The following is a 16123-nucleotide window of genomic DNA, read 5'->3' as shown; positions in this document are numbered from 1 at the left end:
ATGGGCGTTCCTCTTACATACACCCGACCCAAGCATGTCGATGCTCAGAGTCTTGCCAGTCACGCGTCTGCCGCCGACTCAAAGACGGGCGACTCGGTGCACTCTGGCGGCTCGGTCAATGGAATTCCCGAGTCTCTTGGATTCGATAACATCATCAACGGCGGAACCTGCCCGGTAAGTCACGCCCCTGCGCATACCAACCTACACTCACTAACATGTGTTTCTCTAGCCCGTGACTGTTCGCGACTTTATGAACTATCTCATCTACATTGAGCACTCGGCCGAAAACCTGCAGTTTTTCCTCTGGTATAAAGACTACATCAAGCGTTTCGGCGGCGCCGACACCACCGACTTGTGCCTGTCCCCAGAGTGGACGCAGTCCATGGAGGACGAGGTCGTCGCGCGCCTCCGCCGGGATAACGCCGACAAGATGCGTCCAGACAATACTGTAGCCGCCGAGCTGTTCAAGGGCACGGACTTTGAGAAGCACAGGCGTGAGGCTGGCGGCCACAATCCATTCACGACGCCCCCACGCGGCTCCCACGACACCCCCGACCAGGCGTCCCTCTACGCGGCCTCGCACGCGCCATCCTCCACCACCGTGACATACCGCTCGCAGGCTTCGGAGGCGTTCAACGCAGCCGGTGCCAAGCAGCCATTTTCCATCCAGCCCTTCCGCGAGGAGATTAACCGGGTCATCGCCACGTACATCATGGATGGCTCACCGCGCCAGCTCAACCTCGCCTCCTGGGAGCAAAAGGCTGCTGTGCAGGCCCTTGCGCACACCACACACCCATCGGCGCTGCGTCTCATCGCCGCCTCGGTCGAGACGACGCTCCGCCGCCAGGCGCACCCCAACTTTGTACGCTGGTCCATCTGCAACGGCAACCCGGCGCGTGTGCTCTTTGCGCGCTGCCTCGGCGTCGGGACTGCCCTTCTCGGCGTCGTCGCTGGCGTGGTACTTTGCCTGAGTGGTGCCGGGCGGGCCTGGCGCGCTCTGACCGCAGTCGCCTTTGTCGTTGGCATTAGTACCCTCGTTGCCGCCTCCAAGGGTATGTGCGTTGTGCTGCACGGCATGCACCACCGCCACGTGCGGCCGTGGGAGCTCTTCACCCAGGACACAGAAAAGGACGGTGCTGCAAGCGTGGGCATCTCCAAAGGGAGCCTTGAGTCGTTTGACTCGTGTAATAGCTACGAGGACGAGCCCTGGGTCGTCAAGTATGAGAAGCGCAACGTCGTTCGCAAGATCTTTGACCGTGAAGTCTGGATCCAAGAGCCGGCGCTTCGCCAGATCCAAGATATCATATTTATCCAGTCCGTCCTCGCGTCGCTGCTGTTTGGCGGCGTCTTGACGGGGATCTTTGTCGCTGTTCCCGCCGGCCATCTCTTCTAAAACACTTGTATTTTTGGTATTGTATACGACACGGCACAGGATTTGATTTGTATTTCCTTAGCTCACTGCTGCGGTAGCCGCATCGTCGGCCTTGGTAGCCTAGTTAATAATGATGACGACGCCCCAAAATATCTAATATTAGCGAATAATATGCACCAGACCTCGCTTGATGCTTAAATTTTCGTGCACCGACGGCTGCGGTGTCTTAAGGACGGCCGCGACGACAGTAGCAACTGTACCAGAGTGGCCGCTGGCAGTATGAGGGCAGCCGATGACGCTGATTACCAACTTTTATGCAGAGAGCTGTACTGATGGTGAGGACGAAAGTTGCCGCTCAAATGCGTTTAACACCTTCGATAGTGCAACCGTTTCGACGGAAGTAAAGAGAGAAGATTATTGTAAGGAATTTCAAGAATGAAGAAGAGATGCATAAAATTAGCTTTGGATATTATATGAATGATATGAAAGATGACTCTTGAGAAAGATAACTGTGACAACGCCGAGAGAGGTACCTTATCCAGAGACCAGCAGCTGGCCTGCCAGCGTTCTCCATCTTACATCGTGGTGCCATGCTACAGACTGCCGGCAGGTGAGGTCGTTCCTGAATTGAGATTTGCTTTGGCAGTCTTGGTCAGTCAACAGCAATACTCTTGCGTGGAGTGAAGCCTGCTTACTCGGCATAAACTTGTACCGCACGCCTTTATAGTCATCCGGATACCCTGTCCCGTACGTGGCGAGCCTGGCAAGGAAGCGTTTGATGCCAGGCATCAGCATGTTCACCAGGACACTCTCAGTTTCGAGGCTCTGGGCCCAGAGTCCCACCCTCTGGTCGCCCAGGATCAACTCCGCCGTGGCGTGGATGAAGATGTTGTCCACGCTGGACGTGTACTCGGACATGAGGCGGGATTGGATCAAAAGCTCGCAGTCTTGGACGGACATTGCGGGGGTAGTTGAAGTAGAAGCGGACAAGGTACAGCTAAAGCGACGATCAAGGGGACCGAAGCTCAAAAGACGGTGCCTCCCCGCCCAAGATAAAAAGAGAAGGCGACGCCTCTCTGCGGCCCAACCGCTTTGAGGGAAGGGGGCTCATGGAACGGACGTGAGATGTGACTGGTTTGATGCCAAAAAAAAAAAAAAAAAAAAAAAAAAACCAATGTATTCCTTCGGAAAAGAGATTTGATATCCGTCACAGGGATGCTGCATGCTGGCCCCCTCCCCCAATCAGGAGGCATGGCGAAATGCCTATAAACGCGCGCGGACTCAGGCTCAGACATTTACTGTATGCATGTCTCCTTTCTGTTATTGATTTCTGTTTGGTGTTAATACTGACCTTCCTTGCTATTACTTGCATTATTTGAGAGGTACTCGGGGGTATTACTCCTGCAGACTTCTATTTACCCGCAGTAGATTTGCGGATACGCGCGCCAGGCTGCCACGGAAAGATGTCCCCGAGACATGCACCAGCGCGAGTTGCTAGAGACCAGGCATTCCGATTGGTTCGTCGCCCGTCAACCCCATGGACTCGAGCAGCGCCGCCCTCTTGTCGAGGAACGCCCGGTACGCATCCTTGGGCACGGCCCCTTGCTCATCCTGCCAGATCTGGTACCCGACCGCCTCCCAGACGCGCAGCTGGTCCATGAAGTTGGCGTTGGGCCTCACCCTCCTCCTCTCCCTGACGGCCTCGATGGCGTCGTCCAGGGCCATCCCGTCCCTGCGCATGAGGTACGCGACCACCACGGCCGCCGACCGCGACACGCCCGCCTGGCAGTGCACGAGCACGTTGGAGTCGGCGCCGGCCGTCGCGTGCTTGTCGATGAAGTCGCAGACGCGTGCCATGAAGGGGAGCAGGTTCATGGTGGAGTTGTCCAGGCACGGGACGTAGAGGTGGTTCTCTTCCGGGACGAGTCGCCGGACCCGCTGGGAGCTCCAGAGGGCGTGGCGCGCGTCGAGGATGGACAGGATGGCGGTGATGTGGTTGGGCTCAAGCGCCTCCCGCCGATAGCTGCTGTAGATGTTGCCGATGAAGAGATGCGGCCGGATCTCTGATATGGATGCCTCGGGAGCTGCGTATGCGCGTGCCCGGGCCTGAGCCTGAGGCTCTGGAGCCAATCGGGCGGAAAGATCCGGGCGATCTGGGGTCGACATGGGGTAGTGACTGACTAGTTCGTGATAGGAATAGTTTAAAAAGTCGTGTTGGTTAATTCGAACAACTCATCACATTAATTTCTAAACTCGGCTTCAGGAGCGGAATTTATTTCACCCGGATGAAACAGTGGTTGCTGATGGAACAGCCCGTACGGAGTAGATTTCTGGATCTCGCTGTGTCGTGCTCGATTGTGGTAGCCACAGTGAGCAAGGGAGCCAGCCACAAGAGTACAAGGAACTACGTTATACTATGTATGTACGTACGTGGTAACCTGCAAGTGACCCTTGCTTCCTCAGGCACCACCACGTCAAGCTTCAAACGAGCAGACTTTAGCAATGCCATCGATCGCGAGAGATGGCCTCAATCACCCCCCCGTCTCTCTGTGAGCTGTCCGAGAGACCTTGGTCATTGTACTGTACGCTTGCAAGGATAGCAAGTACTCAACGGACGCGGACGCGGACGCACAACGATAACCCCCGACGAGCCCGTCCCAGACAAACAGCTACCGGCGCATCTCCGTGACTTACCTTCGCCAGACAGAGCGGCCAAGACAGGCGACGCAGCCAAGCCAGCACAAGCATCCCATTCTCGGACATGGTTTCTGGCATTTGAACGACCCCTCCCACCAGCATCATCTACATCGTACGCGCTATTCATTCTCGACAAAAGTGCGGCGGGCGAACGACCGAGGCAGCATGCCCTTCTCGCAAGATGCTATTTGGCATCTGATGATGGATCCTTCAAATGGTCGTCGTTCTTCTTAGTCGTGAAACGCGCCGGTCGATTCGTCGTCTACACACTAATGCCCCTCGGTCCGATCTCTCCCCCAATCCAGCTTACATCGCCCAACCCCGCGTTTTAGCTCCAGGCTCCTCCATTGCCGTCCGCCGTTCCTTTTTTTAGGCCCTCCACACCGACAATCAATTGTCCAAAAGGGGGTCGGCAGATACACACCATTTGGGTAGGTGGTAGTCGATGCAACGGGGAGTGGCATCATGTGCCGCAAACAAGGGACGCCTCTCGCTCGTTGCACCCGTACGTCAGAGAAGCCCCGCCGTTTGTTCGTGATGGCCGGAGAAATTCTTTCGAAATGTATTCAAAAAAAAAAGGAAAACTGACATTGGTGCTTATGTTCTCCACGATGCAATGACATTTTGCGGAGCATCGGCGCCGAGACTTGGAAGCGAATCAACAGCTGCACGGGACGACCAGGGACACCAAGACAAGCAGGGCCGGGGAAACTCGTCCATGGCCCGTTGTGGTACATTTTGAGCTCGTCGTACGGTCAACCCCCAAAGATGTCGATCATCTGCATATCGTGCTATGTTTTAGCCCGCCTTTTTGCAGGGTTCTTGACAGCTTCCCCTCTGGGAACCGACAGCCCCCATGTGCGCAGATGTGAGAGCTTACAGGTTCAGGACATGACAAGCGCGGGGTCGATTTGTTGGCAGTGCTCGATGAATGGGAGATTGGATGCGTCGCTTGAAGTAGGAAACGAGGAAACAAAGCCTACTCCGTGTATAAACGCCAAAGTACAATGGCTGATGGTCCGATTGGTGATCTTTTCCACTTAGACGGAGCTTCGCTCTTCTACGTCGTAACTCTAGCTGGGCCGGACTATCGGCACTTGTTTCCCAGTTCAGACGATGCTATGCGACGAACCCCGAGGAGTCGGCGGCGGGCAAGAACCCCCTCACCATCTCCGGGACTTAGCGTTGCATCGTGCTATTTCGCCCGCCGGGGTGCTATCGACCGTGGGTCCGGGCAGACACTAGGGATGCGTATAGTAACTTGGCAGTTCTACGGCCGAACAATCTGTTAGGACTGATCATCTTTTGCCGAGTATGGTTCAAGAGCCGATTGCAAACAACTCCTGCCTGCCTGTCTGGATAGCACATGGTCGGCAGCAGAGGATGAGGACGATGCCGACGTAGCTTTGCCAAGGTTGCACATGCAGTGGAGATGGGGGACGGTGAGACTGTCTCTTGGAGAGGGAGAGGCATTCCAGAGGTTCGCCGACGCGCGAAGCAGGTGAAAGGACTCGAGGGAGCGGCGGTCGACTACAGAACCGTCGACTATAAAAACCGTCATGTCCCGTCTGGAGGTCGGGCTGGCTCATCAAGATATCCTATCATCGCATCAGCAATTATCTCAGCAATCATCTCATCAGCAAGTTCCTCTTCTTAATACTTCACCCTCCAACCAACTCCCCGTAGCCGCCAACATGCGTGCTGCCACCATCCTCGCCATAATCTCTGGCGCCGCCGCCCTCTCCATCCGCGCCGAGTGCCCGACCTCGTCCGGCTCCCCGTGCGGTACCGTCCAGGTCCTCGGCCAGACCGTCACCTACCCCAAGTGCACCTGCAATACCTACTGCTCCGGCCCCGTGTCCGTCGGGGGCATCTCCGCCACTGTCGTAAGTTGTTACCGAGTTCCAACCGTGCAAGCACACGAATACTGACGGGAGTCTCTCCAACAGAGCATCGGTGTAAGTGCAATAATACTAGACGACAAATGGTAAATATGTGCACGAACTGGGATCATTTTGCTAACGACTCACCTCACTTTCTTTCCCCTTTTTGACAGAAATGCGTAAGTATTGCTCACCGACTTGGCGAGGGAGCGCAGCTGACCGCATCACCAGGCTTAAATGTACTCCATGCTGAGCATGAAAGGAGCCACACACCCATCAGCCGAGGCAGTATCGGAGCGGGAAGCGTCATCGATGTTGTGGCAGCGCGTGGGATGTGCGGCTCCCGGGACACGTTGACCTCGTCATGTACATGGGATATGTCAAATGTGTAAATAAGCAAGTAAAATATGAACAAGAACGTTTACGACCAGAAATCATCAGGTGCGGAGCAGCATGTGCCTATCACTGACGAAGGCAGCCGTTGATCGTTTAGAGTGAGGGTGTCGGCAGCGGTCAGCTCTTTCAGCCCGCTCCTCGGCGCCAATCACGAGAAGGGGATCAGCCTCAGTGATGAATGATGTCGTTGGCTGCATGGGGGAGAGGGGTGGGGTTGGACAACAATAAGCCACATATGCAAGCGTATCGCCTGGAGCTGCTGATACCCGCACCTGGGCAAAGCAAATGCTTGGTTGTCATGGCGTCCGCATGTATGCAGGCGGGAGGACACAGTTGTGTGCCACGTCGAGGGTCGGCGGTCTGGGCCGGTCCAGAGAGGGCTCCTCTGCCTGATGCGAGAGCTTCATTGGGGAGTAAGGAACGTGACTCAGGTAAAGGCTATTCCAGCCGAAAGGGCTTGTGGCTTCCTTATTGGGGCCAAGTGCTTAGAAGGACTCAGCGATGTCGAGGAAGAGAAAGAGCCTCGCAAGAGCCTCTTTGCAGAGCTAGAGCCTCTTTGCAGAGCTAGAGCCTCTTTTCAGAGCCCCCACCACAGATAGAGCAGAAGCCTTGTCGTGTGTTGGGCAAGAGGCGTCAATGGTCAGGCCGATGGGGGACCAAGGGAGCGTGATGATGATGCCATCCGTCAAACAGAGCCTCCCACTTTCACCGCAACAAGTATAGTCACCGACTAGGGACGGAGGACGGAGGCCAGAAAACTAGCGTATCGGTGGACGTGCAGACGAACTGCTGCAGTGTACAAGGTTCGGAACGGATATACGGTATCGAGTGTGGTGGGAGGGGGAGCTCCAGTTTGAGGATTGTTGTGTGGGACGGCGACATTCGATGACCCTTGCAGGAGCCAGAAATGGCCTTCTAGGACCCCAAGATGACACCCCTTCTTTCCCAAGGCAGACTTGGATAGAGCGATAGAGCGATAGAGCGATCCGAGAACGAGTTCGCCTCGCGGGGTGTGCTGCGGTTGGGCCATACGAGTCCCATCGGATTCGGCGGCGGCGTCTCGTCGTCTTCGTCGTTGCCCCTTGCAGGCCCTGCAGGCCGCCGGTAGATTCTGCCGGCCTCATTCCCCCCCCCTTTTTTTTTTGGATGGTTGCCGTGACAGGACGAGATCTAGACCAACAAATGGCGTTTGCACGATTCCCGCCTGGAGGTTGAGGAGTGGGGTAGAGGTTGTGTGGAGTCTTTGTCACAATTGTGTGAGTTTATAAGTTGGCCACCTCGCCCTTTGTAGAGAGGCCTGATAATGGCTGGTAAACAGCAGAGAATGGCCCTTGGAACTTGCCTCGCTTGAATCACTCACAAAAGTGCAACTCGCCCCTCTCCCTCCCTACCTGCCCATGTCCCATCCCGAGCTTGTCCCGTGCAGGGGTTTCGGCCAACTCCGACACAGCTGTGCGGTAACTGCGCGCGGATTACCTCTTTCTGCCGTCACCATTCAAGCGACGGGAAAAAAAAGGAATCATGGAGTATGTCAACTTGCAGAAACCGAACCACCGGAATCTCGCAGCCTCCTCCCTCGACAGCAGTCCAGCAAGCAAACCAAGGAGGCGCAGTCAGAAGCAACAGGGTCCTTCCCAATGAGTTGGAAAAAGGCGGGAAAGTGCACAACGCACCCAAATGCATGCCGTAGTGGTGATACATACATATCATCCTCATGCTTTGCGATCCCCGCTTATTTGGGCAGTGCATTTCAGCAAAGCGAGCGGCCGGCCGACTGGGACCAAGCAAGACGAGACTTGGGCGCGTGCTGTGTGTCATGAGTAGTAGGGAGGGTGTGGGTGTGCAAAGAGTCCATGACGGGCAAGGGAAGTTTGATTCACGTTCCGAGCTTTGTTTTCGTTGCGGTGGGAAGATTTGGGAACTGCCATCGTTGGAAATAAATATTTTGGAAATACCCAAAATTCGCACCGATCGAATCTGCATATAAGAACTCGACTCTGATTGGATCCATGGGTTCGTTCACTCACAAGATTGGTTGGATCGGCATGTTGTGGGGTTTAGACGAGCCCTGAATGGCCTCTTCTTGTCTGCCATGCGAGGCTGCATCCTTGTCCCCTCTTCAGCCTTGCTACGGCTTGCACGTAGGGTGGGGCTGTGTGTCCTGCCATGAGCTGCTGCTGCTGCTGCTGCTGTCTTTCCTCAATTGCTTTTCTAAGCGCCATCCATTCTTTCCATCTTTCCAAAGTCCTAGCTTGTGAGGCTCTTGCTAAGGTAGGTTGGTGTACCTTCCAATTCCCAACTTCTCCCCCTGCCTTAATTGTCCCGTATCACAGGCACACACCCCTTGGACACATTTGTGTTTTTCTATTTCTTTATATAAGTCTTTCCTTCCGTCTCTCAAACTGTACTCCCCCCCCTCCTTCTCCTGGCGAATCTTTGCACACCTTAGTTTTTGGTTTATTGTTTCGAATTGCAATGGTTTAAACCCATTGCCATGCCATGTATTATAACACTTTAATCCTCCCTTCTCCTGCCTTGCTTGCAAGCATCTCCTCCTCATACCCCGCCTCATACTCCTCTCCTCTTCCCCTTTCCGCCAACCCGAGTTATCATGAAGCTGGTATCTGCACACACAGGAACCCTCGTCGAACTTCCCGATGTAGACCTCCCACCCTACGCGATCCTATCCCACACCCGAGACGACCAAAACCTGTCTTTACAAGCCAACACCGCCAACACCGCCAACACCGTCGTCGATGTTGTTGGTCTTCCTGCTCACCCTGACACCCCTCCACACCCTGCAGACCCTGTCTCCTCCCCACCACCCTACACCACCACCACCACCACCACCACCACCGACCTTCCGCTCCACATCAAGGACCGTCCGCGTGCATCGAACTCCAAGGCGACACCCCCGACCTTTCATAGCGACAGACTCGAGCAGGCCTGCGAGCTTGCGCGTCGAAGCGGCGTCGACTACATCTGGATCGCCGAGCTCTGCATCGACAAGACGTCCACCACCGACCTCGACTACGCCATCAATGGATCTGGGCGACGCCTACAAAACGCCACCGTCTGCTTCGTCTACCTCCACGACCTCCCGGCCGAACCGGCGTCGACGATGCCGATGACACATACCCCACCCGGAGCCGTGGACCCCGCCGTGTGGGGCCGATGCCGATACTGGAACTGCTCATGGACATTGCAAGAGCTGATCATGCCACGACGTGTGCTCTTTTACGACGCCCAGTGGAACTACCGAGGCTCCAAGGACTCGCCAGAGCTCACGCCGTTGCTCGCTCGCATCACCCGCATCCCGCGTGCCGTGCTCCTCGGCAGCCATCCGCTCCCCGACGTCGCCCTGGCCGCGCGCATCGCCTGGTCCGCCGGTCGTGAAGCGACGCGCGAGGAAGACAAGGTATACGCTCTAATCGCCCTTACCGGAGCCACCTTGCGTGTTCGTTATGGTGAGGGTGTGACCCGCGCCTTCCTCCGTCTCCAGGAAGAGCTGCTACGCGACACCCGCGACAGCTCCCTGCTGGCTTGGCGCAGCGGCCGCGGTGGCGAGGCTAGGGGTCTGCTCGCGCGCTCTCCGGAAGAGTTTGGCCACTTTGCTCCAGCTGGCAGTGAGGCACCGGTTGAGAGACCTTGGCTGTTTGAAGGCAAGCTCTGCTTCAGCAGCAGGGGTATCGAGCTCGAGTCGCGCGTGCGTCGTGGACCTGGTGGTGTGTTGCTGGTCTCCATCGGACAGAAACGGCATGAAGTAGGCAATATTGCCAACAAAAGACTCGCATTGTGCCTGCGCGAGTGCAACGGTGGTGTCTTTGTACGTGTTACGCCGCGGGTGTTCCGTGTGCCCGCATCGTCATTTTCTGCCTGGCGCTCCGTGGCCGTTGTACGTGACGTCGATGACGGCCGCGCCGTGTCTCTCTGCAGCACCTCCAACAGAATTCAGTGTCGCGTCGAACCGGCCACGCACGACGATGCCTCGCGACAAGGGCTACCTCGCGTGGGACAGGACAGCCCGATGACGCAGCAGCAGGAAGAAGAGGAAGAAGTGGACGTCAAGATGGAGAATGACGAAGCCGTGCTCTATCTTTCCCCTCAGCCGAGCCACACACCACCGTCCAATCACTCTGATGGCAGCTACGTGCACGTAGGACCGTCGAAGGCACTGCAAGACGACGCGCACTTCTCTGCAGATAGTGACCCAGGAAGTATGACGTCGAACAGCGCAAGCACCAGTGCCTGTGCTAGTGCCAGCGCGACCGAGTCGGATTGGGGAGACGATTACTTTCACAGCCGCCGCCGCCTCCTCCTCGTCGACCACCATCACCACCACCACCACCACCATCACCACAACTACCTCTACCGTGCGACGACCCCTTCTGAGCACGTCGACGCCATGGCCACTGAGATGCGCAGCACCTCTGCCGAGGATGCGGACAACAACAAAAGCGCCAAGGACATCGTCATGAAGCCTGAAGTGCGTGAGAAGGTTCTCGAAAAGACCATCGAGGTGGTGCGTGACCTGCTCGAGACAACCAATTTGGACTATGTCGCGCCCAGACACGACCAATTGCCGCCCCTGAGCAAGAACACCGGCTACGAGACTGATGAATTGATCGGGGACTGGAGTCTTAAGAAACTCGTCTCCACACTTTATCATGAATACGAGGCGGAGGAACAAAGTGATGAACACCATATGGAGGAATACTATGAGGCTTAAAACCTTAGTTTCTGTCTTGTTTCCTTTCCTTTCCTCTTCTTTTCCTCTTCTTTTCTTCTCTTGATCGACTTTGTTATTCCCCTCTTATTTTGTCTCATCTCATGTTACTCATGGCTCCTTCAAAAGGCTCATGAAATATTTGTTGCACAACTTTATGCCAGATTACTGCACTTTTGGTCACGGGTGTTCATGCGGTCACTCTGAAATACGCAAGGAAAAAGACTGCCGCACTGATTTTATTTAGTATTTAGATAGAACGTTAACATGACAAATTAATAGCCAAGGCTATTAAAGAAAAAGATCAAGTGAATAACTATGCGTAGTTTGACAGTGACGGCCTGGAAGCCTGAACTATGGGCCTCTAAGTCCACATGAATTGGTCAAGGAAACGTCATAATGGGAGGCGCGAAACGGACGTAGCGTACTATGATAGTCTCATGACGATGGTACGCGACCATGGTGAGCAAAGGAAAATGATGAACAAAGGAAAATGGGGAACAAAGGAAAATGGTGTTGTAGTGTTAGTGCCATAGGATCACATCATGCTTCGCCAAGAGCGCATTGAATTCGAAAAGGCAGAAACAAGAAACTAGTTCGAACCCAAAGGAGGCGCCCTTTTCTCTAAACCGAAACAATGCTATCCATACCACGTGATCTCATGGAAAAAGAAAAGAAACAGTGAAGAGGAAAAGAATAGCAACCCACAATAACAGGAGACAAGATACCAGAGACAGGAGACCGGGGACAGGAGACCAGAGACAGAAGACAGGGGAGACAAAGGAGACAAAGGAGACGGAGGAGACGGGGGAGATGAACGTAGGAGATAGATGGAGGAGATTGATGGAGGAGATAGACGAGATGGATGACATGGAGGAGATGGATGACATGGAGGAGATGGATGACATGGAGGAGATGGATGACATGGAGGAGATGGATGACATGGAGGAGATGGATGACATGGAGGAGATGGATGACATGGAGGAGATGGATGACATGGAGGAGATGGATGACATGGAGGAGATGGATGACATGGAGGAGATGGATGACATGGAGGAGATGGATGACATGGAGGAGATGGATGACATGGAGGAGATGGATGACATGGAGGAGATGGATGACATGGAGGAGATGGATGACATGGAGGAGATGGATGACATGGAGGAGATGGATGACATGGAGGAGATGGATGACATGGAGGAGATGGATGACATGGAGGAGATGGATGACATGGAGGAGATGGATGACATGGAGGAGATGGATGACATGGAGGAGATGGATGACATGGAGGAGATGGATGACATGGAGGAGATGGATGACATGGAGGAGATGGATGACATGGAGGAGATGGATGACATGGAGGAGATGGATGACATGGAGGAGATGGATGACATGGAGGAGATGGATGACATGGAGGAGATGGATGAGATGGATGAGATGGATGAGATGGATGAGATGGACGAGATGGAGGAGGCAGAGGAGTCAGAAGACAGGACTCGTGGCAAGCTGATGAGCGGGCAAGAAAGAGCTCTGTCGCCGCTTTGCCGTGAGGCTCATGGCCCTCTATATCCTCGGTTGAGGTGGCTGGGGTGGCTGCGGCGGCTGAGGCGGTTGAGGTGGCGGCGGCGGTGGTCCAGGCATAAAGTTGACAGGCGCTTCTACAGTAGCATCAAACTCTTCAAAAGCACCTGGGTTGAGGAATTGACGAAAGTCGTCATCCTCCATGCCATCAAAGTCAGGGATGTCATCAAGCCCTGAGGGAGGCGGCTGAAACATCTCGAAGCCTGGCTGGTAATCCTGCTGAGCCCCCTCGTAATAAAGCTGGGCGTGCTGAGCGTGCTGCGATTGTTGGGTCTGTTGGCTTTGAAGCTGCTGCCGATCTATCTCGGCCTGGCGTCTGTACGGGCGCGGTTGATCCGGCCTAAACGGAGAGATGTATATGTTATGGATTTGGCCGCCAATCTGTTCGATCAGGGTAGACAATGCTTCCGGACTGTTAACAACGGCGTGGATGGGAATAAGGAGGGAGGGAAGCTGCCGCATCAACTCCGTGCCGCGGGGAGCCAACATACAGCGGATTTCTCCAATGCCACGATCCATGTAAGGCGAGTCAGGACGGGTATGACCTTCAAAGAGAAGATCCCACATAGTGTACCACTTCTCAGCGTCGCCAATGTGACCGAATTCAAGTTCATTAAGCGCCCTGATCTCATCAGGAATTAAATTCTCCGGCTTGGGTACGGGCTGACAACTCCGCCCTGCTTGGTGTTCCATCCACTCGTTTGACCGCCTGAAAGTTATCCAACAGGTTGAGCAGTACATAGTGCCAAGGGTATGGCACCGCAAGATATGCTGCTTAACATCAGAGTATCTCTTCAGCTCGTACTTCCGATAGCAGCGAAAATATGTCGAGGGGTCAAGCTTGTAGAAGGGGCAAGCATACACAGGTTCGCCGGAAGCATCTTCGCCGCTGTCACCGCTGTCGCCGGTGCCGCCGTCACCGCCGTCACCGCCGTCACCGCCGGGGACAAAGTTTTTATTTGCGCGGCCACCACGACCACCACCGCGGCCGCCGCGACCTCCGCCACGACGGCCGCCACCCCCACGGCCCTTGACGCCAGCACCAGTTCGTCGCCCGGCACTGCTGACCTTTCCACGGCCAGCACGCGAATTGCCAATGGGGCCTGCTGTAGTGGCATAAACGTAAAAGCAGAGGACGGATGGGACGGCCTTGGAGAAGCCGACAAGAACGAGCCCTTCCTTGAAGGGAAGGAGGTACTTGAAGGTGACTGGTGCGTCCGGCAGACCCTTGCGCGGCGACAAGGAGCTAATCCTATCGTGCACCTCCTTGAGTGTTGTGTTCGTCTTGTCTTTGGGTACGGGCTTGGGAAGACCATGATTAAGGCAGCTGGCAGGGAATGACTGATTTTGTGCCAGGTTGATAGCATATACCAGTGATAAAGTCGGAGCGGTGGTCGAGTTCTGCTTTATAGCGGCAAGTGCGTGGGGGTCGGCCAGCAGTCGATCGAGTGCGCTGTCGTGTACATGCTGATTGAAGTGAGGCTGGAGGCTCTTGCTGACAGGTGCAAAGGAGTTTTTCTCGCGGAAAGCGGCAGCGAGGAGAGAGGTATCAAAACAAGACTCGCTGTAGAGCCCTTTGTTGCCCAAGGGAGGGCGATAGATGTGATACCACAAGTTTCGGGTCATGTCGTGGAACAGTTTCACAAGAAAGTTGATGAGCATGAGGGTCGCCGTATAGGCAACTGAGAGAGTGCCACTCCATACGTCAACAATCATGGTTACCTCAGCATTCCTGGGTTATCAGTGTATGAATGGTTGACAATTCTTGAAGTTGATGATTGTAAAACGAAGCAGTGAGCTGGTGCGCGCGTATCAGTATAGTACAGTTGGCTATACTTGGAGGAAGTTCGAAGGAAGAGGCTTGGCCAGGCGCTCGGCTGGTTTTGAGAAAGAGGGTAGCAACATGCGATGACAGGACATGGGCCACTTGCAAAGCTGGATCGGGTTTGCAATGAAAGGCCCCGCACCCCGAGGAGAGGGTTGCACAAATGTGTGCTGCAGCAGAATATATCCATTTCTGATGTTGGAAGAATGATGCTCGAAGATGAAAGGGTGGGGTGGGTTGCCAATTGCCTTGATAGGCCAGCCAAAAGGTGGCATCCAGCGGATCCGCACCTGTCGTCGCTGCGTATGTATAAGCCACGTAGAATACAACAATTGCTGTTTATTAATTAGGGTAATTGTCATCGTCGGCTGAAGTACGGCCGATACGGGTTTGATGAGTGACGATATTTGTCAATTTTGCATCGAGTTCCGGCTCATTGCCCTGCGTGCTTCGGCAGCTGTCGTGGTGCGCAATGACAACGCCGCAAAGTGAAGCGCCTGCCAGTATCTTGATGATGGGTTGGGGAGAGCTACAGTAGGCTGTACTGTATGTAACTAGCGTGGCCAGCCAGATTCAGCCTAACAGCGGCAGAGCCCGGAAAGTTTGCGAGGTTGCCGCAACTAGCCCCCGAATTGGATTTTTGCTCGAAAATGAATTTCCTCGTTCTGAAATTGTGGTGAAAACGTCCCGAATCAAGATCATCAAAGCCGTTGTTGCCCTCTCCGTGGGCTTCCGATAGAATCTAGACTCGCATGGCCTGACTTGAAGGAAGATCCAGGCCGTCGAGACCAGGCTAGGTGCTCTTCTGTCTGTCATCTGTGCCGCTGAATGAATGCCAGGGTCACTTTTTTGCCACCGGCGAGGACGCCTAGTAAGGCAAATATCAAGGCGGCGAGGCGGCGAGGCGGCATGGGCCACGTAACAAAGGCACTATTGGCTGGTTCGCGGACGCCTCAAGGCGGGTCGGTAGGCGGAAGGACCGAGGGATGTGACAGGCAGGTGGTCGAAAGGCTGGAAGATGCTTGTTTCAAGGCCACTGGCCGTTCGTAGCCGTGCGGCCATGTCATGAGGGCGATTGATGAGTGAGCAAGTGGACCGCGAGACTGTCGAATTCGACCCAATACGTGTCGTGGCCCCTGCATATTGCTGCATTTGAACATCCAAATCTTGTGCAGCGAATGACCAGGCGTTTGTGGATGGACTCCGCTGAGGCGCCTCTGTGTCGATCACCCCATGCTGGAGGGGGAACTCGACGGTGGCAATGCCAAGATTTCCGAGAGACAGGGAGATGGGATTGTGCGAGTCGCATTCGAGGCCCGCCATCGATGGTGGTGATTTGATGATGAAGGCAGGAAGTCTGCCTTGCGTGGTTTTTTTGGGCGTTTGACTTGGATTAGACGAGCCTAAAGGGCGAGGAGGGATGCACAGGTTGTTTCAGGACAGTCGCTACTGGGAGAGGAGAGAAAAGAGGGGCCAGAACGGATAGATGGCAGCTGGTTGGCACCAAGGCAGCCGTTTGTCGGGATTTTTGGCCGTTACGTTGTGCCAAGGATACCCTGACTGACGTGATGAAGGGATACAGTGTTTCGCGGCATGACATCATACTGTGGCACATTCTGTGGCAGGACCTCGATCCAAGAGAG

General features: G+C 54.9%; 7 protein-coding genes across 7 annotated transcripts; 4 read left to right on the top strand and 3 right to left on the bottom strand.

Annotated features, from left to right (window-relative positions):
- Positions 1-1393, top strand: ISF_01284 (Regulator of G protein signaling superfamily; the record flags this gene model as incomplete). Its single annotated transcript, XM_018844891.1, has 2 exons — positions 1-174; positions 230-1393. The coding sequence occupies 2 exons, from the start codon at positions 1-3 to the stop codon at positions 1391-1393; spliced, it is 1338 nt and encodes a 445-aa protein (XP_018707657.1).
- Positions 1394-1965: 572 nt separating this feature from the next.
- On the bottom strand, positions 1966-2332 carry ISF_01283 (hypothetical protein; the record flags this gene model as incomplete). The annotated part of the gene is made up of 2 exons (XM_018844890.1): positions 1966-2009; positions 2068-2332. 2 exons carry the CDS (start codon positions 2330-2332, stop codon positions 1966-1968), a joined length of 309 nt encoding a protein of 102 aa, XP_018707656.1.
- Positions 2333-2866: 534 nt separating this feature from the next.
- Positions 2867-3538, bottom strand: ISF_01282 (Dual specificity phosphatase, catalytic domain protein; the record flags this gene model as incomplete). The annotated part of the gene is made up of 1 exon (XM_018844889.1): positions 2867-3538. The coding sequence occupies one exon, from the start codon at positions 3536-3538 to the stop codon at positions 2867-2869; it is 672 nt and encodes a 223-aa protein (XP_018707655.1).
- A 2225-nt stretch (positions 3539-5763) lies between these two features.
- Positions 5764-6060, top strand: ISF_01281 (hypothetical protein; the record flags this gene model as incomplete). Its single annotated transcript, XM_018844888.1, has 2 exons — positions 5764-5955; positions 6019-6060. The coding sequence occupies 2 exons, from the start codon at positions 5764-5766 to the stop codon at positions 6058-6060; spliced, it is 234 nt and encodes a 77-aa protein (XP_018707654.1).
- A 2899-nt stretch (positions 6061-8959) lies between these two features.
- Positions 8960-11077, top strand: ISF_01280 (HET domain protein; the record flags this gene model as incomplete). The annotated part of the gene is made up of 1 exon (XM_018844887.1): positions 8960-11077. The coding sequence occupies one exon, from the start codon at positions 8960-8962 to the stop codon at positions 11075-11077; it is 2118 nt and encodes a 705-aa protein (XP_018707653.1).
- An 858-nt stretch (positions 11078-11935) lies between these two features.
- ISF_01279 (hypothetical protein) lies at positions 11936-12832 on the top strand (the record flags this gene model as incomplete). The annotated part of the gene is made up of 1 exon (XM_018844886.1): positions 11936-12832. The coding sequence occupies one exon, from the start codon at positions 11936-11938 to the stop codon at positions 12830-12832; it is 897 nt and encodes a 298-aa protein (XP_018707652.1).
- Positions 12833-13044: 212 nt separating this feature from the next.
- On the bottom strand, positions 13045-14371 carry ISF_01278 (hypothetical protein; the record flags this gene model as incomplete). The annotated part of the gene is made up of 3 exons (XM_018844885.1): positions 13045-13067; positions 13147-13364; positions 13518-14371. The coding sequence occupies 3 exons, from the start codon at positions 14369-14371 to the stop codon at positions 13045-13047; spliced, it is 1095 nt and encodes a 364-aa protein (XP_018707651.1).
- Positions 14372-16123: the final 1752 nt, after the last annotated feature.

The sequence above is a fragment of the Cordyceps fumosorosea genome, assembly GCF_001636725.1.
Source record: "Cordyceps fumosorosea ARSEF 2679 chromosome Unknown scaffold_2, whole genome shotgun sequence".
In the NCBI taxonomy this organism is placed as follows: Eukaryota; Fungi; Ascomycota; class Sordariomycetes; order Hypocreales; family Cordycipitaceae; genus Cordyceps; species Cordyceps fumosorosea.
This window is presented reverse-complemented; position numbering and strand designations above follow the sequence as displayed.